Source organism: Anopheles darlingi, chromosome 3, assembly GCF_943734745.1.
Source record: "Anopheles darlingi chromosome 3, idAnoDarlMG_H_01, whole genome shotgun sequence".
NCBI lineage: Eukaryota > Metazoa > Arthropoda > Insecta > Diptera > Culicidae > Anopheles > Anopheles darlingi.
Genome location: NC_064875.1, coordinates 51,632,042 through 51,657,729, shown reverse-complemented (window position 1 = coordinate 51,657,729; position 25,688 = coordinate 51,632,042). Strand labels below are relative to the sequence as shown.

General features: G+C 48.9%; 1 protein-coding gene across 1 annotated transcript in view; it reads right to left on the bottom strand.

Moving 5' to 3' along the window:
* LOC125955786 (BAI1-associated protein 3) overlaps window positions 1-25,688 on the bottom strand; it is a 54,453-nt gene that overhangs the window by 28,417 nt on the left and 348 nt on the right. Inside the window, exons 1-2 of the mRNA XM_049686972.1 lie at window positions 24,844-25,688; window positions 9,977-10,205 (exon numbers count right to left, since the gene is read on the bottom strand). The exon at window positions 24,844-25,688 is cut by the window's right edge and continues 348 nt beyond it. Coding sequence (XP_049542929.1) covers window positions 9,977-10,205; window positions 24,844-25,189 — 575 coding nt within the window. The 5' untranslated portion in view covers window positions 25,190-25,688. The remainder of the gene's footprint in view (window positions 1-9,976; window positions 10,206-24,843) is intronic.

The window sequence follows — 25,688 nt, the reverse complement described above, 5'->3', positions numbered from 1 at the left end:
AGGACACCTGGGAGTTCCAGGTGCTCTGCACATTGCAATGCATCATTAAAATCTGAATGGAAATGATTCGAGGAACATCTCGTTCTGCTGCAAGCAGGGAAAGGTGGTGGTAGTAGCGGTGGTGAAAGGAGCTGCTCAGCTGAAGCAGCAGAAGCAGTCTTACTTTCCAGCTAATGACTTTCATAATCCTCCGCGTCACGGCGAGGCTTATCACCGCCGTCTTCATATGTTTTCCATTTGCATATCGCTTTATGAAGCCGGGAGGCTTATTATCTCATTCCTTCTCGACGATGACGACGATGACGACGACGAGCTGGAGGTTGAAGGCGGCCACGAAACAATAACGGGGGCGGCAGCAGCTACAACAAAAAAAAACACAAAAAACGGGCGCTCCCTGGTTTCCTCTCCTCGCGTCCATCGCAGTGGGCGCACGATGCTGATGCTGATTCAAATGCCCCTCGGGGGGCTGGGCGTACGATACAATCTGCTGCGTATAGTTTCGTGTGGTACGTGCTGGAGCTACCAAACGGACTTCACTTCACTCGCGGTAAGGAAGGATGTGCTGCACAAAACGCTAAGTCCACTCGGCGGCTACGTCCACGCAAAAGGTCGTCGTCGTGGTGGTGGTCGGCACAAAGTCTGACACCGGCCTGACATTCCGGCCACGTTTCGCCACCGGCTCGGTCTGTCGGAGCTCTGCGGCTGTGCTCGCTTCGCTATTCATGAGCTCTCATTGCCCGGCCATCCGTCCGGTCCGTTTCGTTTCGTCTTTCGTCCTTCGTCCAGTCTTGTGCTGTCCTGTCCTGCATCACTCTCGGCGACTCAGAGCCCAGCCACATCGCCACTTAAAGACGCATTAAAGGCAGATTTGCATAGAAAGCGAATCTGAGTGACTGCGGTAGAGAGACAGCCATCGCCCGCTCGCCTTCGCAATAACGATTTTATATGATAATATCCGTGGCCACAGAATGCAGGGCTGATAGCTCGCGGTAGGTATCACGAGCAGCAGCGGTCAGCAGAAACTTCGTCTCGCTATTTTTTCTCGCTTCTTCGCTCTAACCATCCTTATCCTATCTTGTGTTCACGTTTTAGGTTACGATTCGTGGCCACGATGCGATCCCAACGAACCAGGTCCAGGATGCATCCGGCATCAACTTGCAACGACTTACATTCAGTGACACAGACAAATGTGAAAAGAAGGTGGCGGAAGCAGAGGCAGACAGCGATACATGGATGCGCATATGAACACATGGCACGTAAAAGGATCAACTGCAGCTAACTCTCTGCCAGGGCGCATTGTTGTGTTGCAAATTAAGTTTAGTACCAATTGTTGTACCATTAAGAGCATTTGGATTGAAATTGTTTTTGTTGCCACGAATGTGGGAGGACAGATGGGAAGTGCATATTTAAATCGAACCTCCGTGGTGTAAACATTGAATGCCTGCGTTACTCTCACTTGTATGCAGCAGAAATACCAACTCGGCCCGAGCGCTGCATGCGCTGTTGGAGAGTAACTAAATAGAGTAAGTAACTGGCTTACTTACTAAGTTCCAAAGCAGTACCTGTATCTATAAGAAACGTTGTTTAAATTCGCAATAATCCATTTTTGGTTTGAAAAATTTTCATGATAGCTTGACGTAGATTTTATCAAAAAAGACTGTTACAAATGTTAGAATGTTTTAATATTACGGATAATGGCACCATTTAAAGGCTTTCCAATATTAATGGACACGAGACGCACGGTCTTGAGTTTCATGACATCGACATAACACTTTCAACATACGTATATTTACACTGACCATAGGTATTAAGAAAATAGTGACAATTAGATAGAGAAAGAGAGAGAGAGAGAGAGAGAGAGAGAGAGAGAGTGAGAGAGAAACACACATCGAGAAGAAGTACATCGCTGACGAACGAAGAAAGAATAGAAGTAGTAGGTAGTGTCGAAGAAGTAAGAATCAAAGCGTAGCAATAGTTAAAAAGAGATACTGTATAAAATAGACAGTTGAAGAGTTGACAGAGAATGACAGCTAGAAATGATTTGCGACACTCGCGTATATCAAACAAACGTACGGCCGTATGTGCTTGTGTATGCTTGTGAATGTGCGTGTGACAAATAGACAGCGAGAGAGAGAAAGAGAGAGAGACAGCGAAACAGTTCGAGAACGAAGGACGAACGAAGGATTGTTGGCTGAGCGGTACAGTTAGTGACAAAACAACGAGATGTTTACAAGGAAGGGGTAAGAGGCAGGACGTCAGGACACGACACAGACGACAGGACACGACACCGGGAGAATGTAGTGTACGATCGGGCTGAAGCTGGGCTAGGGGTGGAGTGCAGCGGAGTGAAGTAGTTTGATTTGCGTTTACCTATTGCTATTGGCAGTCATGGCACTGTTATAGGGTGGGTTCATTTTGTCGAAACGATACACGATTTCCGTCACGCCGTGCTCGTTTGGGCCGTACGGGGAAGGGCATTCTTCGGCCACCGGTTGCACCATGATCAGGGGTGCCCGCAAAGGGTAACTACGGGTGGCGAGGAAGGTAGCGGTGGTAGTAGCGGTTGAGGTGGTGATGGTTTTTTTTTGTGTGTGTTTGTGGTTTCAACCGGAATTAGCCGTGTTAGCGCGTGGTCGAGTTGTAAAGAGGGAGGCAAAGGTAAAGAACAAAGTTATTTAAAAATCAAAGCACGGAATAAGTAGAATTAGTAGTAGTAGTAGTGGCGGTAGTGGTGATGGTACTAGTAGCAGCGGCAGTAGTAATAGTAGGCAAGCACAAACAAGAGATTCGTGGAGCAAAAGGTTGAGATAGAGAAAAAAGTAGATAAAGAAAAGGGTTTTAGTCATCGCATTGTCTCTTAGACGCATAGCATACATACACGCACACACACACACTCTCGCACATACGGACGCATACGTAGGTATATTGAGACGAGAAGTTATGTAGCATTAATGTGTATTCCCATTGTATAGTTATGATAACTTCAAATATATTAGAATAATACAGTGCCTCATTTCTACACACAGCTTTACAAAAATAAAATGTCTCCCCCAACGAACTGTCCTAGCGAAAGAAAACTTTTACCGTTGTGTGTAGAAAAATGTGTTTCTACACGTGTTATATAAATATATATTCAGACTATGAACATCAAAATTTATTTATGTATATATGAACATTTCCTTCGCTAGAAAAAAATCGCTGGTAAAACCAAAAAGGCAGCTGTGTGTAGAAACGGCATTACATTACAGGCATAAAAGTTAGTGTGAAAATTCGCAATTAAAATCGCTGTTATCAGATCAGACAAATACCTGAACAATGCATTTTACTGATTACCTGGATAATTGTGACACCACAAGCACGGTTCGCAACAATCATTTATGACTCAAATTAGAAAACCGTCTTGTTGCCGTTAGTTACGCTACACGGGTATCCTCTCCGGACAGGCAAAATGAGCTACGATGTCGAAAGTAATTGTTCCTTCGCAGCGCAAGCGTTGCGCAATGGCCAGACACACTGTACCTACTTCACTGTAGCTTGCAACTGCCAACAGTGCACGGTGCGAATGGGCTGCTAGTAACAGCTACCAAGCAAACCAAGAAAAAAAGGCAAACGAGCAAAAGTCTCATTATAGCCCGGCAAAGCGCCACCAGCGGACGGGGACCTGGTCTGTTTCCCTCCGTTGATTCATTGTTCACCGAGCGTCATCATCATTCCCCCCCGGGGCGGGGAGGCGCGCGTGTGCACTCGCTGATCAACGCTGGTGGTGCACTGATGATGAGCACAACAGGTGGATTCCGCTTGGCTCTGTCTGCCCTCGGGTGGCGGGTGTCCTTTTGTTTCCAAATACGCCACCCACTTTCCTGTCAGACCGACGATCGGTCATGGTCTCTCGTTCTCTGGGTAGGCAACAGGTTTCCGGGCCGGAAGTGTTTTGGCTCGCAGCCAAAACCACATCCGAACGTTCGCCTCTCGCAACCGACACCGAAACTATCGGAAACCAACGGTGGCACGTCGCAAATCCGAAACGCTGGTCCCGCGCCATGACCAGAGCGCCATGAGCGCCCGTACCCGTAGCAGCACTTTTGATGAATGGTTTTGCAGTTAATGTACGACCGTTCCGGCGCATCCGGCAGCGACGGCGACGGTAACGACACGCTCCAGCTGGCAACCGAGCCTTTTTGGCTTATTATCGATGTCAGTGGTGGCAGTGGTGGTGTTGTCGTTCTTTCGGCACCTTTAAGCTCGGCTTTCCGGTTTTCCTCCGTAATCCTTGGTCGGAATCCTGGTTCGCTGTTCAGCGAATCATTATACCTCACGACATAATACCGAAGCGGCTCGCACGATGAGCGTTCCCGTTCGACACGGATCCAACCCATCATGCGGTAACCCTGGCGTCCCCGGACCGTTTGACAGTTGACGGCGATCAGGATTTGCGTCATCGATCAACGGGTTGGCTGACTGGATCATGGTAGGCGCCGCTGTCACTGCTGTAGTGCCAGAAATGAGATGCGAGAATGGTCGGTTTCGGTCCACCGCCTACTGGTCGACGGCTACTAGGAAGGACGAACGAACGGACTCGTGACGTTCATTGCCCGGAACATGGGGAAACGTCTGGCTCAAATGACGCGACGCTTCCGATTGGCGACAATGTTTCAAATGTTTCGCATCCTTAGAGGACACATTCCAACACGGACAGTCCAGTCCAGCTCGTAGACATAGGCCAATGTGACACCATTTTCACCGCAAAAGCACTACGGTCCTGGTCCGTCGACACTCTGTCCGGTTCTTTGAATCCTTAATAAGTCCAGTCTAGTAGTATGGCCGGAATGTTCCCGGACGGAGCGACGAACCGTAAAACTGGAGCGCGCACTGGTGGCAAAAGGGAAAAGGAAGGGCAAGTTATGCGGCCAACGGGCCCGTGAGAAGGGGACGGACAACAACCGAGCACTAATTAAATGTCGGAGCAGCTATGGCAACCAAGGCTATGGATTGTAATGTAACGCAGTTGGATGGATCGTAAAAAGAGCTGGCAGGAGATGGAATTCTCACGCACACACGCACAGCTCAATCGTAAAAGTGATGTGCCGTGCCGTGATTTCCCTGGAGCAGCCCCGGGGGGTGAGATAGGTGATGGACACCACGCCGGATTTACGCTAATCATAAATCGTGAATCCTGTTGAACTAGTCTGGCGCATTGGCATTATCCGCATTGCTCCGGTTCGTGTTGGTGTTATACCAAAAACGAAACTCCTGTTCCTTGCGGGAACCTTCAAATAACTCCGAACCGCAAACAAAATACCATGTGTACCAACAACAGTAACAAATACCGCGTTGCGCGCGCGACCACCGCATTCCTTTCATGGTCAGCGAGTAAATTTGTTTTGAGTTTGGTGGTTGCGCCAAAGCGGACACGCACACGACGCGTTCGGCCGTTTTGATGGCAGAGCACAAAATCAATATTTTAACTGGAGCTTCACTAAAGCGCCGTTTTTTTTCGAGGAAGCTCTTGTTGTTAAAAGAAAGGTCCCTGTTTTTTGGGATTTGTGTTTAGGGTTCGTTTGTTTGTAAGTGAAAAATAATTTACCTCACGAATGTGCTGCGGAAGGGAGAAGGTCGCCCTCTCCCTGGGCAAAATGGGCGTTCGTTCGCATCGCCCCCTGTGCTTAATCATCGTGCAGTGCTTCATGATGCTGTACGGCATGAATGCCACCACCAATGGCAGCCAACCTTTCATCCAGCATGATGATGGTGAGAACGATCTTTCTTTCTACATATCTTCATCGCTACACCACGTCGACGTTCGGTTCGCTTCGCTTCGGTACCAATTATTTATGCTGTCCAAAAACTTCAATCTCCTGGCAAACATGACACACATACACACACACACACACACACGCCGCGCTCCGACATGAGTGACGGCCCCGAGTGGAGGTGCCGAGTAATTTCGAAGCTTTCGAAGCGTTGATGTGCTGCTCGTTGGCGTTGGGGTTAGTCATCTGTTCTGGAGATGAGTTTCCATTGGCATGTAATTTCCATGCTTGTGTGCTTCGAGCGTTCGAGCTCGAGAGAAGTAGCACCACGATGACGACGACGACGACGACGACGAGACGCAGTTAGAACGAGGGAACTTGATGCCGGCACTTGGTTGTAATTGAATTTTTGAAGCATATCCATTCTGAGCTCCACAGACACAACCTTATGGTGCTTATGGTGCGTTACATTTATGGATGTATGGTCACTCCATAAAAGTACAAGCTCTCTCTTTCTCTCTTTCTTTCTCTCTCCTGTACAACACCCAAGTTCCCGGGGCTGTTGTTCGGGACATTTTAATGATTTTCCTTCCAGGGCACACTGCGGTGCGGGCAAATGAAGCAATTAGTATGCTTTTGAATAGAAAAGCAAGAGAAAAAGGGCTACGAAAACAATGGGACAGCATGACGGGGCACTGTGTGCGTGAAATGGGTTACCAAATGTTCGCCTTAGCAGAGGGGGGGAGGGGGGATCCCCAGATGCACGCACGCACGCACCGGTGGCCGGCAGTTAGCTTCGGGGTCATTATTTATTTAAGGGATGGCTCCGGAAACACTAGCGAGTCCCCAAGCAACGTGAATCCTTTTTTTATAATTTCCTCCTCAGTGCCCGGAAGGGGCCAGGGGGGTGTGCGCGTGGCAGACTGGAAGTCTGTTAATCTGGAGGATCTCGTTCCGTGTGGCGCTATTGATGATGGTCAGAGAGGTTCTTTTGTGAACAGCGGAAAAAGGAGGAACAGCTGCCCTACCTAATGTCTCTAGCAGAACGGGTGGGTTTGTTGGTGGGTGCTGATGGTTTTATTATGAGCAGCAGAAGGTAGCAGGAGATGGATGTTATACTCACTCTCAGACACACACACACACACACAGACCTCGGACATTTTTAAGTTAAATCATGCAGCAGAATCCCTTTTATGCTGGAGCATGCTTTATGGAAGGCAGCGCCGCATTGAAGCGCAAGGATTTCGTTAAGCAAACTTTATGAATCCATCCATTCGGCGAAGCACCCGGACCTGGACATCGTTCCTTCGTTCGAAACACACAATGGAGTGCTGTGGAGTGCTGACCTGGCTTTGGGAGTCGATGGACAACAGAGAGCAAGTAAGCGAAGGACAGAAAACGGAGGATGATATCTTCTTTCCACACCGTCCACAATCGATCCGGGTTCCGGTGGTCCGGTGGGTCCTGATCGGTTGTTCGCGCCCCACACCCCCACCCCACTCCACTTACACACCCCATTGGCCAATAACACTCACGGGACACGGACAGCGTGTGGTCGGTCGCAACCGAGTGACGCAACCTGGTGTTGTGTCCGTGTGCTTTCTACTGGAAAAAACTACTTTCCTTCCGTCCTTCCGTTCCGTTCAGTATCGAAGATGTTTCGAATTGAGTTTTCTCTCTCTCTCTTTCTCTTTTCCCTCTTCCACACCACATCATTGTGGTCGTTGGTGCTGGTTCCGGTGGTGGAACACTAAGCATTGCGGGGTTGGCGGGAAAAACCGGGGAAACTCGAACGAACTTCCAATTCCAATTGCTCCCCGACACGGCACGGCACGGCACGGCATTTCCTCCGGTTGGTTGGTGTGGCGCGTCGCTTTGGAAAGCAATTAAAAAACGGAGAAAACTCTCCCGTCGCAAGACCAATAGAAGTTTAAATGGGTATTGTTTACCCGTGGTTGTGGTGGTCTTTTGGATCCCCGGGGCGGGGTTGGGACGCTTTGTCCCAGTGGTCCAAGCGACCTTCTAGAGAGAGAACGAGAGGAACGAAGCGCAAGGACGCACGTATTGGCTGGGCTGCTTGGCTATTAATTTTGTCAATTTGCTGCTTCTCTACACGCCACGCGATATGACAGTATAAACACCGGGTGCAGCTATGCTGAACCATAAAATCATATATGTTATTGGCGCAATGTCTGCCGGCGGGCCAATGTTGTGTTCTGTTCGCACCGAAAAGTATCAGAATCCTGCACTTTATTGGCGTTCGCCATTCGCCTTCATTTTAAAGAAGGTCGGCTTGGTTGTTACATCCCAGACACACACATACACAAACATGCACGCTGGTGTGTTTGTGGTTTTTAAAAATAATTTCGTTCATCCAAGCACGCCGCACGCGTTGTTGAGGTTATGTTCACTACTTCGGTTCTCTGTTGCTGATGGTCGAGAGATGGAGGCTCGGTGGTCGGTTTCGTTTCACGGCTACCACCACCACCACCACCGGTGGCCTGCTTTGGTGTGGTTTTCATCGAAAATAATTGAAGCAACCCGCCGCTACCCCGCTGGCCGCTACACCGACCACAACAAGCCAGCGTCGGGGTTCCGTCAACGAACCCGAACGGCATCGCAGGGCATCGTCGTATTTCCGGCTGCCGTTGCGGTGTCCAGTCCATTAATGTGAGGCACCCCCTCCTCCTGTCATCCCCCCTCGGGGGGTACATAAATGGCGGCGATGCGCTACCGAAGGTGCAACAGAAGGTCCGGGGCCGGGAGTGCATAAGTGTGGTCTCCCCCACGCCCCAGGGGGGTTACTACTGCGGCGCAACCGAGGAGATTAAAGAAATTAGTTTAATGAATTTTTCGTTCCCCACCCCTCCGTGCAGGTTCCGCTTTTGTTCCACGGGTGACCAAAGCGGATGGTAGCTACCGACCACGGCGGCGACCACGTTGTTTGTGCCACGGCAAGTTTAATGTTTTCGGCGTTTCTGGCGTTCCGGGTCTTTTGTGTACGACGGAAAATGAGGCGCGTTGTATAGGCGTATGCCACGGCCTCAAAACCGGCCCTGTCCTTAATTTGATTTAAACGATCCCCCCCGTGTGTGTGTGTGTCCCTTTGGTGTGGCATGCCATGGTGAGCCGCGGAAATCCCGTGATTTACTGCCACCGTCACTGCAGCCATCGACTAATAGAACACATTAATGGGCGCGTGAAGTGATGGAGGATTGGGGACGGTAGATATGGTAATTTGAAGCCCGGGTTTTTGGGAACGTATTACGAACGAATTATCCGCAGCGAAACACATTTTAAGACGATTTCCTTCACCTCCCATCGGAAGGGTTGCTTGCTACCGACAGCTGGTTTATGTTCAGAAATTCTCCCGATCCTGATCCTGGTGTTTGCCGCGTAATCCGCGATGCATATCGTAATGGCGCAAATGCCCTTCATTGGTTCCATTTTTAATACAAATAAATAAGGGGGGGAAGGGCAGGAAAGCCGAGAAAAGTTTCTTCATAAATCCTTCGCTGACCTTCGGGGGTCACTTTGTGCGGCACAGCAGCATGGGCAGCGCCAGTCCAGTCCAGTCCAGTCCAGTCCGATCCGATCCGCCCTTCCAAAACCGTGGGGTGATCGCGTGATTTATAAACCCAAACGTGCCGCGTGCTGCCCGTTGGCATAATTTAGCGGCGCAAAGCAATTATAAGCTGCCCCGGTTCCAAATAGGAAACGGAGAAAAAGAGGAAGCAGCAGTGAGCGGCGGAAAGAGGAAAGCCGGGGCCGCAGGAACGTCGCACAAGTAATGAGCCAATAAGCGGAGGCCAAGCGATAAATTATGAACAACCATGTTTACGCATGTTTTGCGCGCCGCTCGTGCCGCTCGTTTAGGCCGCTGTTCTTGCCATTCTTTGCATAAATCCTTTGCATTCGCATAAATCATTGACCGCTCGTTGACTAAAGGGCATCTTCGTTTCGTGGGCAAAAAAAAAACGGGGAGTTCGTAGAAGAGAATCATCGAGAGATGGTCGAGAACAATTAGGGGACAAACACACACATACACACACACACACGCGCAAACACGCAGAGTAAACGGATGTAATGGGCAAAATTGGGTGGGGATTAACTAACTTTCCTTCCGCTCTACTGGAACTGGCTGACGACTGAGGGATGAAGACGAACGAATGGATGGCATGGTGGGCGGCAGGGGGGTAAACCAGCGGGCACTGTACTGTACTTACCCGGACGAGGATTTGATTTCCACCTCGGGCCACGATGGACGCCGTTTCCACACCGAGAACGACGGTTTGTCCGGTGGGTTCGGATTGATCGGTGAGCTGCGGCCTCCACGGAATGAGCCCTGGCGGGGCGGTGGCACCAGTGCGTCCAGTCCGCGGCCGGAAGATTGGCGCCGAATCGGCGGTGTGCCCGGTGCGGCCAGCGTCGACGTCGCCGGTCCCTTCCCGTACGCTGCCGTCGGTGATTCCATTCCGAGGATTCCGAGGAAGGAAGAAAGAGAGCGAGAAAGGATGAGAGTAGGACATTTATTAAACAATTGCCACAAGAGGACAAGCGACGAGAAAGGTTGGTCACATGTTGTTTCATGCAATTTAAAGCCCCCTGAAAGTGAACGATCGAAACGTCATCTTCAGCCACAACCTAACCTCAAAAGATGCCCTTCTGCTGACAGGTCCTGACAGTTGGAGGGCAGCTGGAACTGAACCCTCAAGACGCTGCAACGGAGGGGAACGGTCCGATGGTAAGGTGGTAATGGTTCAAATCGAAGTGAAGCAGCAGCGTCTTTCGATTAGATGAAGTACCCTTCGTCACTGATTTCGAGCCCCAACGTTCAGCCATGTGTGCGTGTGTGAGGTTGAAGTCTTGCCACACACACACATACAAGCACTTGCAGAGTGCACTTCAGGGGCCAAGTGGTGAAGCAAGGCCAAGGGTGCTCGTGTACGGACCGCAGATGGATGGGCTGCTATTGTACCCTAATGAAATCATTGAATTATGTGTGTCTACACTAATTTGAACATCCTGCTGGCTGGAAGCTGCTGCTGGGAGTGCTGCTGCTGATGCTGAGGTTCGTCCTATTAGTGCTTGCCTAGCGAGCGACCGGCTCTGGGCTTCCTGCATATGCGAGCGCAAACAGAGCTTCCAGCAGAGCCCTTTGCATAGTAAGCCATGGTGGCGGCTGCCCTAGATGTGGAAATGATTGGTTGGTTGGTGCATTCTGTTGCTCGTCGGCATCCCAGTAGGCGCACCATTCTCTGTGCGAGGGTACAAGTGTGTGCACGCGCGTGTGTGTGTGTGTCGATTGTTTCCACATCCATGCATCCATGCCGGCGCTCGAAGCCAGACCCAACTATAGTGACGCTGTTTTGCATACGGCATGGCATGGCTTTGTAATTGTTTTCGGAAGTTGTAGCAACATACATTCCGGGGGCGGTGCATTCCGAAACAGCCAGTCGCTGGTCGGTGCCACTGCTAGCCTTTCCTCTCCTGTTTCCTCCTGTTTCCACCCCCCCGTTTTCGATACAATAAATGGGTTGCGATGAATTCGCTTTTCGGACCGAACTTTACCGTTCCGATTGTTTTCAAAACGCAAATCAAGAAAGGAAACACCGACTCTCTCGTACATGTGAGTGTGCGTGTGTGTGCGCGCACACAGAACTATGGACCAAACCACACACGGGTCGGGATCGCGGAAAACCCTTGGCAACTTTGCGAACCATAACCTCAAAGCCCCCTCAAAGCGCGGTAAGGTCATAAACCGTGCGGCAAACGAGCTTTGAATGTGCCACACCGGAGTGCACCGGATAAACAGACATCCGGCCCATGACCACGGTACGCCACCGCACACACCACCCAACGTAACCTGGCAACCTGGTATTGTCATAGAAGTCGTGGTGCGCGCGCTCTCGTGTGTCTGTGTGTGTTTGGTGTGCACTCCGGTCGCAATAACTCAGCCAAAGTTGCCGAGCGTGATGACAGCTCGGTCTGCACGGCGCGACGGTGGTCTCGTGTGGGCTTCCCCTTCCGGAACTCTTGTTCAAATGTTTTTACCACGCTGTTACTGCAATCTGTGATGTGTCATTTGATTGTCAGTATCCGTGTTCACTTAGGGCATCGGTTGTGGTGTAGTGTCAGGATGGTTCCTGGTTCCATAATGCGTCCCTAATGTGTCTTGGCGTTCTCGAGGAGTTTCGACATAGTGATGGAATGTCCCTTTTTCCAAGTAACAATTACGAAGGAGCACATCTTTTGTGAGGTTTGTGGTAAAGTATATTTTTGTCTGGCCATTTTTACCAGCACCAGCAGATAGTCTCCACAAACTCTATCTTGTCTCTCCGGGTGCACTCGGGTGCGGATGCGAGGGATTTCGTCTTTGGGCGTGCGGTTTACGACAAAGCCCTTACAAGGGAGGTAGTCGTTAGGAACCGAGTCTGTTATGATAATGAAGACTACAAAATGGAACCATTTTGAGATTTCTAGAAGGACCCTTGAATGCAGGCTTAAAACGATGCCATCGCTCTCTCTCTCTCTCTCTCTCTCTCTCTCTCTGTCTGTCTCTGCACTTCAGATTGTCTTCCATTTATAGGATTGCGATTTCCCGACCGTGGCCGTTGTAAAGCTTTTTCTGCATCACCACAGGACGGCCGGCTCCTGTCCAGCAGCATTAAATGCTTTATGATGGTGCCGAAGTTATGGGATGATGTTCCATCCACCACCCCCCCTCGTGAAGGGGCCTCATTGTCATGCAAAAACCCCTCGAATCTCCTCGAACTCACAAATCGCTTCAATCAACGGTACGAAAAGTGCGAAACGGGAGCGGGTTAGTGGAGCTTATGCAAACTAGCACCCAAAGCCCGCCCGGAATCGAATGTCAAAGACAAGTGGATTGAATCGATTCTTCACACAATACACAAAAAGGAAATGGGTGGGAGCGTGGGGCTTAACAAAGGGCGTTTATCAGTGCTCGAGCTCGCACGACTCGCATTTCCATGAACTCATCGTCGAAAGCTTTTGGGCTTAATGTTAAGGGGTGCGGTGAGATGCGGTGTTGGAGTACGTGAGCGCGAGTCTGGCAGCTGGAAGAAGCCATATAATGCCATCGATGGAGCCCATAGGTGTGTATGATTCGGATCTAGTGAAGATATTTTCCGAACACGCACAATACGTCTCGTTATACTGTAGTCAGCATTTTCTGCTGTAAAAAGTGTTATTTAACGAATAGCCCTCTCTAGGGTGAAGGCAGCAGCACGCTTATAGCGTCGGACATTGGCCAAGAATTGGGGTAACGAAAGCAATTTCTTCAATTACATCTCGCACAAGATCTGCAAGGGTCACTGCGGCAGATAAAAGTTGCCCCCGAAAGTGCTAATAAGGGGTTTGCAGTAAATAGCGAATGCGAGCATTGTGAGAAGGAACAGTAGAACGGTGTGTTAACTACACCAGCCGCTGGGAAATCGCAGGAGGATGGATGTAAAACAACAACCACAAGGCAGGGCGAAAAAAAAAGCAATACTCTTTCCGTTGTGCCACCGGAGTCTTCGGGTCCCTTTGGTTCGCTTTTTCTTCGACAATTCAAACACTCGCGCGAAAGAAAACAATTGGCGGGCACGCCGACAGCAGCAGCAGCAGCGGCGACAGCAAAAGTAAAAAAAAAAGGTAAAGTATATGGCCTGGCTACTCGGCCGAATTGTGCTCGCTAGCATTGGCCCCGTGCCCGTGAGGCCGACGCATCGCTGCGTTATAATTGGATTAACTGTTTGTTTATTCACGAAGTTTGTCGGCCCCTCCCCTTTGGGAAAGCCCTTCTCGGGCTCGCGATCCTCCCGGCCGGCCAATGGAACGGTTTTCGAACGGATTGCCACGGAAGTCGACGCACAATGCGCACACAATCTGTGGAGCGACGATTTGTTAGAAAAGAAAAGCGCACGGAAATTTTTCATCTCGTGCTCCGCTCTGCCTTTGCCCCGGTAAAGTTCAGTAACTAATTGGTTGCTTTTCACTCGCTCACTCCGTTTTTGGCGGGAGGGTATTTCATTTTCATCTCTTTGGGCATCGGCTTCACAAAGCAGTTTGTTACATCCATCCTTTTAATTTTGTTGAAAGCTGCTTCTTCGTCAACTTATGGGCTTAATGCCCTGATGCTCGCTGAGCACTATAGCACTGAGCGGTGAGGTTATAACCAGCGTTTTGGTTTGCGCTTTATTTTGGTTTCGCCTTTTTTCGGAGGGTGCAGTGAGAGTTATTCGCCTTTCGCAAGGATGGTCAGCAGCCGCATACCAGCAGCGTTGTATCGTTTAGGAATTTCGATGTTTGATGTTCGTTTCCGAAACATTCCCTCACATAAACCCCTCGAGAACTTCGCCACTTTGACACTTTGCTCGTGGTGTTTCGACTTCCAAACCCGCCAAAGCTCTCGTTCCGCTAGAAGAGGCTGGTCGGTTTGAGGCGCAAGAATCTCTTTGTACCGGCCACCACTCCACACCGGGCACCGCGGCCCATTCCTTTCAACCAGCATGACAAAGATGACCGGGGAAAAAGAAATGTCGGTTTTCTTTTTTCACCCTCTATTCGCTTCTTTCTCTTCTTCTACTCTCATATCCTCGGACCGAACGCGAACCTGCAAAACTCATTTCGGGACCCCGTCAACCTCCGGTGGCTCCGTAATATGACCGCCAGGGAAGGGCGACGTATTGTCTTTCTTCTCTAAGTTAAGTTGCCGCTGCCGCTAGGGTTCACTTTTTGCTGCGCTGTCGAGCCGAGTGCTCTCTCTCCCTCTCTCTACTCGCCGAGTATTGTATCCTGAAGTGCCTTTTTTCATTTACTTGTTTTTGCACGGGACGAGCGCCATAGTTGTTGCCATTATGATGCCATTGTCGTCGTCGTCGTCGTCGTCGTAGAATGTTGTGCGCCGAGCGCAGTGCACGCTGTTGTCGTCAGGTGGATGGCTTCGAGGCGTTGCTCTATGATAAGGGCATCCAGGGCCGCAAAAGGCCATCTGCGAGGGGGGGGGGGGGGCATTTAGGAATTTATCTTCCCTCAAATCATGTCACGAGGAGGTTCCTTTACGGGGAGTATGAATATTGTTGGACATTCTTGACCCGGCGGGAGGACAGGAGAAATGATGAATGATTATTGTTCCGTTTTGAGGTTGGTCCATTGAGCCAAAGGAGGCCGAGCAAAGAGCCTTCTTGTAACTTTGTAGCATAAATTGCCGCATACCGGGCTTCAACAATACAACAATTCCTATTGTGTTTGTTTTGTACAAAACGTCAACAGCGCAGTAGCAGGTAATGTATGGGCTTCATACATCTTGTTGAACTTCCTTTTGTGTGGTGGAGAAGGGGGTTCGAGCAACCAGCACAATGTTTAATGTTTGATCGGCCTTCGAATCGAAAACCACTTATTGATGACGATAAATCCAGTACAGGGTCGGGGTCCCAGCAAGCTTCATCCTTCTGCTGTGCTGTTCCCAATAACCCAAACTCTAGCCCGCGTTATCAAGACGTCATCATTTTTCTCCCATTTTTGGCGAGGCGACGCGGCTCCTTTGATGGTAGTCAACCTTCACCAACACCACCACCAACCGTACCACGTTACGTCAGCTGCGCGTCGTCGTCGTCGTCGTCGGCGTCATGAGATTTGCATTAGCGTAAATCCTGATGGCAATCAAAATGGCAATCGAAAGAGGATGAGCATGATGCCCAATTCGTCTACTTACTGCTGGCCGCGTTTCTCGTTTAGTTTGTGCCCGCAGCATCAACATCATCCTATACCCATTTCGGCGGGGGGCGCGGAGCGGAAACCGCATGAACCGATCGGGAAATCTCTCGTCTCGGATCGATTACGTGGCGCTCACACGACTTCGACTCGAACCGCGGCGCAAAGCAGGGAAAGGGAAGGGACTGACGGCGATCCAAGGCGAAACCGTTTACACAGAGGGATTAGTTAATATTTGTTCGGCATTTTATCTCTCTCTCTCTCTCTTCGTCTGGCGTGTGCTCATTTTTCCCATTTGCCAGGTTCCCTTTTTCGGGCCCGACTTCGGCCCCGTGACGCTAATGGACGTGCGATGTGTTGTTTGATGGGAGATTGGTGGATGTTATGGGAATAGGCATCAACAGTAGTGGCCTTTCCTGTTCGCTGTGGCAGTGTGGCGGATGTCGATGCTGGCTGGACGTGAGCACTGCTGGGAGTTACGTTATTTATGAATCGTGTCGAGTGAAGCCGCGTATCTGCGCGGTTGGAACCACGAACCAATTCTGTTGACCAAGACGATTCCCCCTTCAGCTTCTGGGTGTTCTCTTCGTGGATTCGATGTCTTAACCGGTATTCCACCAGGAGATGGCAGAGTATTCAAGGCTCGTGCATTGATGGGGATGTATTTGCTGTGGCTTATCGTGTTACTCGTGGGATTGATTAAAGGATAACCTTCGATGTGGTAAACGGGAGTGCTACGGGTAATAAAAAATTGTTCCAACAGCTACTTTCAACCGCACTCACGATCAGTTTATCGTTAAACTCAATGTTTGATGTTTGTATTAACGCTTTTCGTTCGTATTCAACATTATAATCCTCCTGGTAGCACATTTAATTATTTCAAGTACCACGAAACAACTAATAAGCTGCTTCAAATGTGTTTTAAATGGTTCACTTTGCGCTACGTCTGTCATGTCTAGACGAGCCCAATCGACACGCTAGACCGAAACTAAAAGCTTCGCCAATTCCGGGTGTTTCATTTTTATTCCCATCTGCGGTACATTCGAGCACCATTTTTCACGACACTGGCACTGGCACTTGTTGCGGTCGGCGTGACGGCGACATGTTTGGCGGATTGACACGAAATCCTAATTAGTCCAGCCGGTGCCGCCTCTCGAAGCGTAATGTTTGCTCCCGGTGGCCAAGGGAATCATTTTATTTCTCGCTTTAGCTCGGTCACTGTTGTTCAATCGTGGCGTACTCGTCGCCGGTCGCAATGACCCACATCACCGAGTTTGATGTTCTGTGTACCGTGGCCACGATGGCCAGCGGAATAATTTATTTACGCCGAGACCGATTCGTGCCTCGTGCGTGTGTGTGTGTGTGTCCCGGGGCAGTGATTAAAGCATTTTGCGTGGAGCACAATATTTGATTATTTTTCCTGCCGCGACCCCTTAGCAACCGGATAAGAATTGGATTGTGGATCGTGTTTCGCGTCATCGCCATCGTCGTCATAGCCGTTCGGTGGCTACGCTGGGTCTGTAATCTGAGCCCTCCGGTTCAAGGCATGAAAGCGGCGGCCAAATTATCCAGCAAACCCCCCCTCAGGGGGTAGGTTCAGACGGAGGTGTTTGGCCAAAGTGGAGTTGAATAAATGATATTTTTCTTTTCACTTTTGCTCACGCCCCTCATTTAATGGGCTTTTTCGCCTTCTCGGACTTGGTGCGAGTGTGAAGTGAAAATGGCGAACTGTACTGTTCTGGGTAAAGCGCCGTTCAGGTCCAGGCCAATGCCAGGGCAGCCAACAAGTGGCAGTGGAATGAAAACGTGGAATTTAGGGTACGGCGGGGCTGTGAAGTGAGGCGCAGGCTTCGTGCTTCACATCCGGTTCGACGGCCAGACTGGACACGCAATCAGTGGCAAGCACTTCATCGTACGGAACGGAACCTCATTGGACGATGGTCGAGTTGGGTACCTTCAAACACGTCCATCAAATGGTTGGGGATTGTTCGTGGCCCCTCTCTGTTTTTTGCTCGTATCGTTTGGCTCAAACAAGCGGCCTTTATGAGGAGGGGTCGTTTTTAGTGTGAACGTTTCAATTTGATAGTTCGACATTAATTTTTGCGCCCTCGCCATTCGTGTCACGAAATGATGTTTTTCGTTGTGTAAACGGTTAATGGGCTTGATTATAGAGTTGGTCGAGGGGCTCGAGTGCTCCATAAACGCGATGGAAATCTGTGTGAATTTCTTTTATTCGTGTAAAACGCCCTGGAACAATTGTGCAAAGTTTTGTATACCAAACGGGGGATAAAAGATTAAATACAAATGAACCTGTCTAGGAATTTCTGCTCACTGGTAAACGTTGTTCACGAGGAACGGCATTGGCCGCAAAAAATGCGTCAACCGAGGAACACCAACTGTTGACAAAGTAATAAGCTGCCAATACTTATTCCACGAAGAGAATGACAGAGTGTCTGGCCAGTCAACGCAATATGCTGCACGCTCTAGTAGGCATGCGGCTGTTGCTAAGCGGCAGGAGTCCTTTCTTGATTGTCGGTGCTTAACGGGTACGACAACACTTTGAATGTTCAACCGTAGTCCCGGCAGCCTGGCAACAATATCCTCTGCTTAATGCACGTTGCGTTTCACGAGCCACCCGTCCAGTGAGCACCAGTCACCTTTGCAGTGGTCACTAGCACTTGCATTAGCAAGGTGCTAGCAGGTGGTGACGGGTTTAATTAAATATTTTCAATATTTTTTCCAGCTCGCAGGAAATGATTGGAGCTTTTGCAAAACGTCAGTGACGGAAGCGTTGGCGAGAGAGAAAGAATGAAAGTTAATGTAGAAAGTAATATTGAACAGTTGCCAGCGTGGCGTCAATTAGGTTAGACACTTCCTGTTGCTGTTCGCCTAAGTGTTTTGATGAATGCAGAGTAATATTAGTGCATTCACTGCATATTTCTGCTTCACTTGCTTGTTGCTAATCCAAAGTTTCAACTCAACATAGAATTATATTTAATTTTATTTCATTTAAACAATAGAGCTATACAATATGTTGTTTTATATTTTGGTATGTTTTGCATACGAAAGAATCTTTTATATATATTGTATCAAATCTTTGGATTAACTGGAGGAATTATGACAAATATACTGATGTTTCAAGGCAATCCCTCTGAGATTTTATAAAATTTGTTGATACGTTGAGTTTTTAAACATACACTCGTGAACTCATCACTTTAAGAACAACAATTTGCTTCCTAAAATTGGAAAATTGTGTAAAAAATTCAACGAGAGTTTCTCGGAAAACTAATAATCTAACAAAATAATATCGATTTTTATACTTCTGATTACCGAGCTCCAAGCTAGGATGAACAATGCACAAAGTGAATTTGAGCATAGATGCTATTGTTGTATTGTTCCCTATAATTTCCTCAAAACACGGTCTGTGCGGAAATTTTGAATAATACTTAAAAATATTGTATTGAAGAGTAACAATGATGATGTTTAATCAGATTAAAATAAATTACCAAAAAATACAATCGCCTCTGCCTAACGATCAATAACAAAGTTTAACGAATTTTAGGGTAAAATTAACGAATGAAACATATTTCCATAGCTTGTCACCGATTGAAGAAGATGAAGTTAGGTTTGGTGCAACAAATTACAACAATCTTACTTTTGGCATTGGAATTTTCAACCGTTAATGGTCTTTTCGAATATCGAACAATCGTCAAGTGTCCTTGTTAATACTCGAGACAGGAATTGAAATGTTCATAATTTACACAGCATCCTCACCATTCACCAGCGCCCTTTTGAATATCACCGACGTCCTTACAGACCATACCATCATTCCCACCATAAGCCACCAAAAGGAAAAGAAAAGGGAAAAACTAAAGAAACCTTCTTTACGCCCGAAAGAAGAGATCTTCAGATGCTGGCAACGAAAAACGGAAGGGGGGCTTCTTGGAAGTAAAGCTTCTTAAGACGATTGAAAGAGGAACATTGCCAATGGGGCAGCGCGAGCGAGAAGCTCTCACTATTGTGCGCAAAGGGAAAGAGGGCACCCTCGCCCGGAAATAGTGCACGGTATCCACGGTGCACGGTGCGAGTTCATAAATTATAGTGCCGACGAGTAATGGAAGTGAACCTGGCCGCTGCATTAAGCCCTCTCCCCTCCCCCGGAAATGCCGTATGCTGCCGGAATGGCAAGCAATGGTGGCAAAGATGGAACTGATTGGTCAACTTCGGTTCCTGGTCGGCTTCGACGCTTCGCGAGGCTTCGCGAGGCTTCTTCTTACAACTTTTCGCGCCGCCCCCTTCTTCGGCTTCGTCAGCAAGTTCCAGCGATTCGTGCGGAACCGGAACGTGATCGTTTAGCAATGATAATAGCATTAAGGTATTATTTCTCCTCCCTTCCCTGTGCTCGCTCGCCCTTTGGGGCATTTCCCCGGTATTTCCACCAACATGCTCCTGATTAGGGGTGTGCCAGTGCGCACCCCGGACCTTACCACCGTATGCTGCCATTACCAAACACCCTAGGCAAGAATCTCTCAGCAATGCGTTTGCGTGTGTGTGTGTGTATGTGCTAGTGCACACTCTCCCTACATTCGGTCTCTAAGTGAGTGTAATTGTACCATTAGTAGCCTTAGCGTTGTGGAAGGCTTTTATCATTACGATTCCATTGCAAAAATGGCGTTTCCGCCTTCTTCTTCTGCTTCTTATGCCAACAGCAACTCAACACTTCGACACCCCCTGAGAGCAGCAGCAGGCGGAACACTAAGGGATGGGCGTGCATTCGCTTTCGCAAATCACCACTTAATGACGGATCGCTTGGGTACAGGGCAACAGGCTCTTTGGCGGGCGGCCTGCTGCTCCGACGCGTGGCTTCTGCGAATCCGTGCGAATGAAGTTCCTGAACTGCGAGGCTGCGAGCGCTCTTTCCTCGAACCAAAGCTCCTTCCTCGACGAAAGACAATGTCGGAGAAGCGAAATCCGCTTTTTTTTCCTGCGCGATGTATTAAACCGCGTGGCAAGGAGTTCCATGTCGTTCGGGCCAACCGGACATACGACACCAACACGGGCATACCGGACTCCTGTAAGTAATGAACGGCCATCCATACGGTCTCGCTCTTGGAGTGCGAGTCGGAATGCGAAGCGAAGCAAGAATCAAATATGGTTCTTGGCTCGCATTCGAATGTGGTTTCGATCAGGAGCAGCGTGGCCGTGGCGCGAGTTGCCAGGCGTGACAGAGCGTGACAGAGGGAGAGGGAGAGGCTGCCGAACCGAAATGCCGAATGCGGAATTGATTTATGTTGGCACGCCTGAACTATCGGCAGGTCAGGTGTGGCCCAGGCCGGTTCTCGTTGATTGTTTCTCGTTCTGTTCCGAGCTGCGACCGGCCCGGTGGTCCGATGTCGAATGCCATTACGAATGCGGGGCGTGGGAATCAGATTGTCGCTACCGGTGCCGGTGCTGCATATATAGAAGAACGCACAGCAACGGAACGCGCTGGACCGTGCACGTTCATCTCATAGAAGCTTATCTCTCGTTCTCGTTAGACCGACCGGCCACCGGGAACCGTGGACCCGTTTCGTGGAAAATCTTTCCACGAAGTTAATTCCAGCGTTCACCATAGTTGAGTCGAGGGTTTTTGTGTGCTCCTGGCCGGTGTTAGGCGTTTTCCCGGGGTTACTCTGTTGGTTTTTGTGTTTGCGTTTCCCGCACCCACCGGTAACGATGAAAAGCTGGCAATGGCAAACCGTTTGCCGTCTATAAATAGTCACGCAACTTGGTTTCCCTCGTCCCACTTCCACTTGCTTCCAAAAACCGATCCAAATAATGTACCGTAAGGGTGGTATAGCTCGTGTTCCGGGAAATGTTTTTCCATCTCTTGTGCGGTTTGACACTCAACCTCGCTCAGCTTACGCAGCTTAACAGGAATGGGAGGAATTCCGTGTGTTCATATTGCGTCGTGCTAGGGTGAAAAAGGCATCCACACTTCATGCAATGAGTAGCTGGACATTTCGAACGAAAACATTTCAATTTGTTAAGTTCGATAGAATTTATGAATTCTTATGTAGGCATTGATATTAGCAGAACAGTGAAGGCAGTATGATGGGCGTTTTGCTGATGAAAATTTAGAGCAAAATTATGTAAAGAAGTTTGTTTCGCATTTTCCTGTCTGCTGTTGTAGTTGTATGAAAGGAAACATAATCTTAAAATGTGTTCCGATGTGAGATTTTCCTTTCAACAACTTTTATTGTGATTCAAAGAAGGTTACTTAAACAGAGGAAAATCGGAAAAATGGAGAGAAAAAAAAAGAATGGAAAGCAGTGGTGAGCACAATATGCTCGCATATGTTTTTTTTTCATTTTCGTTAGCAACAATTAATACCAACACCGTTTGTTGTGTTTTTTGTGCATTTCAGTTTGATACAACCGCATAGATTGCTTCGACTGTTTTCAGTAGATTGGTAGCACTGGCAGGTTGCTATGTTCTCGGTAGTTAGCACAATTATCCAAGCAGACTACGCTCACTACTGATTTTCTTGGAACAGATCAGAACAGGCTGAGGCTGGTGTACTGGGAATGTCATGAAAGCGGTAATCGAAAGTGTTGCCCGCTTTTTGTTTTAGAGAACTCTAAACGATATCGAGATTGTGATCGTAAGTAAAACCTAACCAATCTAACTGTAGCTGCATAGTATTCAATACTTAAATGCAATGCTTTGTGTCCAAAATTACTTACTATTGAATTAGTTTGCAAGTTTGTAAAGCGCTCCGGTATGTTGGATTGATTGTGTCTTTTATATACATTCCCTGATGGGCACTAAAACCTGTAACGCTAAATCTAAAAGTAAACATCCTTTTTTATGGTTCGTCAACTCCTCAACGCAACAGTGCGGGGTTGCTATCACATTTCAGAAACAAAATCGGAACCGAAACGATTAAAGGACGTCAACGTCTTAAAATGGAACGGGGCGCTGTTTGTTCACGTTCGATCGCGTCCCGAAACTGGATCAGGAAACTGGATGGTTGGTTCTGGTGGACGATGTAGCTATCCTACGATGCAATGTTTAGCATAACCCACCCCCTCGTTCATCGTTGACGGCACACCGCGGCGGGACAAAGGTGTGACAAGCAATAATATCAATCCTCCTCGAATGTTTCCTCTATCCTCACGGCAAGACCCATTCCCCCTCCCCTGTCCTGCCATTTTGATGAGGTTCGAGTTTTTATCGGGTGTTTGATTTGGATTTGGTCACCTCCCTTCAACCCCTCCTGCGTCACCTTGTCGCCCAACGCCGAAAAAAGAGGAAATAAATAATTCAAATTCAAAAGCAAACTAACGAAAGAGTCGAAGTAGCAGCGGCGAAAAGCGACGAAAGAAAAGAAAGAAGCAAACTTCTACCCGACAGCACGAGCGCAAACCCACCTCAAAGGGAGCAATCGATCCCTTGTCCAGTTATGAAGCTGGCCGCTCGAGTCGAGTCAGGACACCGAAAATTCAATTTCGTGCCAGGATTTCCCCAGAGTGCCCGTGACGCGTGCGGGTTGGGCGGTTCGGGTTGGTGAACGAAAAGGAAGAGACCCCTTTTGTCCCCTTTGTGCGCCAACAGCCATCAGCAACACACAAAAAGCGCGATGAAAGAAGAAAAAGAAGAAGAAGAAGAAGAAGAAGAAGAAGAAGAGGAAGACTTTCGTGGACAGTACAACAAAAAATGGAAGAGGAAAATGAAAGAGAACTGCCATCTTACGTGTCCACCGGATTACACCGGACTGCCTGTGGCCATCCCTTCTGTCCGACGCCGCCTCTGGTGCTGATGATTAATAATTCTTTTGCCAACTGTATCATTTCTATACCCACCCGGCCAACCGAGACCGGGCCTTTTTTTTTATTCGAAAATCAACATACGGTCGTGGTGGTTGCTTTGGACTTGGACTCTGGTCTCGGTCTCTGGTTTGAATGACTTCTCTTCGCCTAGGGTTCCAGTTCATCGAGGGTCCCAAAGCCTGACAGGTGAATGAGTTGCGCTCGAGGAAGGTGGACCCGGATGCACGAGTGCTCTTCTTCGCTCACTCCATAATGTCACAACATAATCCATCTTCAGCAACACTGGCAGCTGGTTGGCGGCGGCGATGGGATGAACGGACGGGAATGTTTGCTTAATTTTTTATCTGCCGCTCATTTATGCAAGTTGGTTGGCGCGGTTGGTTCTTTATCCTGGCGGGGTGGGGGTGAATTGCTACTTTTCAGGCGAAATGCCTTTCAACGGACAGCTTGCGGCCGATGTGCCGATTGCTTTTGAGGTTGGTTGAAAGGAGGCAACAATTTATTTCGCGCGTGTGTGTGCGTGTTTGTTTATAGAGCACGCGAGATTGGAGCATTTGATAAACATATGCTCGGCATAGCTTGATGAAGGTTGAACAACACAGAACCCCCCCAAGGTAATGCAATGCTCAGTTATGCACTCATCACCTCATTTATCATTCCCGTTCCGCTTTCTTTTGTACATGCATTGAAGCGTAAAGCTTTCAGAACATGATAGTAGCTCGCGCGCTTGCGATACAGTGCCATTCGTTTGCTGTACGCTTTCATTGAGTATCGTGCAATATTTATTTCAAACTATGCCCATGGTACACGATAGCTGCTTTCATTGCAACTGTTAACTGTAAAGTTATTTGTTATTCGTTATTTATTTTTTTATCTATTTCATAATGTAAAAACAAGAGTCGTGTAAAAGCATCATAGTAGGCTTACAATGAGTTTAAGTGTCTATTAAGATTTTGACAGCAGATTTCGAACGAATTACCAACCGAGTAAGTTAAGTGAAAGATCTACATGTAATAAATTTCGTCTTCAACTTCAATTAAATTCTGTTTTCATATATTTTCCACGGTACCGTGTTGGTATCGTGTACTGGCAGCTTAACGTTTGGATCTAAGGAGTTGTTTCGTTTCTCTCTACCAGGAATACAAACGCACCACCAAGAGGTGCCGTCATTGCAAACTGTTTCTCATATTCGTGTCCAACATGAGTCCCGAGGAGCCATATTTCATTAGTATCCCCCCCCAAAAGGCAGCGAGACATCGCAGCATGCTGCTCCGAAACCGAAACATGTGGCCCAGATGTTGAGGCGATGCCGAAGGAGGAGGGAGGGTTCAACAACCATATCTTGCCGCCTACTCGACGCACAAGTAAACACACACACACACACAACAGTATGTGTGATTGCGCACATTGCTCGCGCGCTCCAAACCATACTTGAGCGGAAGCGGAAGTGACGTTTAACCTTTTTACGCGAAATGCACTGACGGGACACAAAGAGGTAGAGAGAAAGAGAAACAGAGACAGAGACAGAGAGGGAGGGATGGGTGCAGGACTGTAGTACTTACCGGTGCCTGATGCCGATCCCATACTGCCACCACCACCACTCGTACCGCCCGTTCCACCCGGTGAGCTGACGGAACCGTGGCTCGAACCCATACCGGAGCTGGCGCTGCTACCGGGCCCACCCGGACTGAGACCCGGGCTGTGACCCATACCACCGCCCATCCCGCCTCCCATACCACCGTACGGTGAGGTAACGGAGGAGGACGAGGACGAGTGGCCACCGGAGGGCCCCCCGCCCGATGAACCTTCCGCCGATTCCTGGCGCGATAGCGAGAAGCGGCGCGGGTTAAGGCCAAGCCCAGCCACACCACTCGTCACGTACTGCTGTAGCGAGCTGAAGAAGCTCATCCTGTTGTGCCGTTCCTATCTATGTATGTGTCTGTGTGTACGTCAACTGTATCGTTGTCGTTGTCGTGCTTATCGTCAACGAGCGGCAGCAGCACCGCGGATGCTCTTTTCGCGGCTGTTGTTGTTGTTGTTGCTGCGTTCAAGGTGCACTTCGGCGATCGTGCCTAATGCCCGTTTGCAGTACTTCAAGTGTCTTGTCTCGCGCTGTAAAGGGTTGACGACCGAACGGCCGAAGAAAGGAAAAGGGAAGCCGGAAACACATAAAACTTGACCCGTTACTGGTTGCTGGCTGGCTGACTGGCTGGCTGGCTAGATGCTGGTGTATTTACAAGCTCATACTCCAAGTACGTGCACGAAGAACGTTGTTTTGCTCCTTTTCGTCGTTCGCCTTCGCTTTGTTGGTTCGTTCTCGTCTCCGCGCGGTGCTCCGAAGCACTCCGTAAACAATATCGGTGTCAGATCGGTGTGCGACCGAAAGGACAGGCCTCCTTTGTCTGTC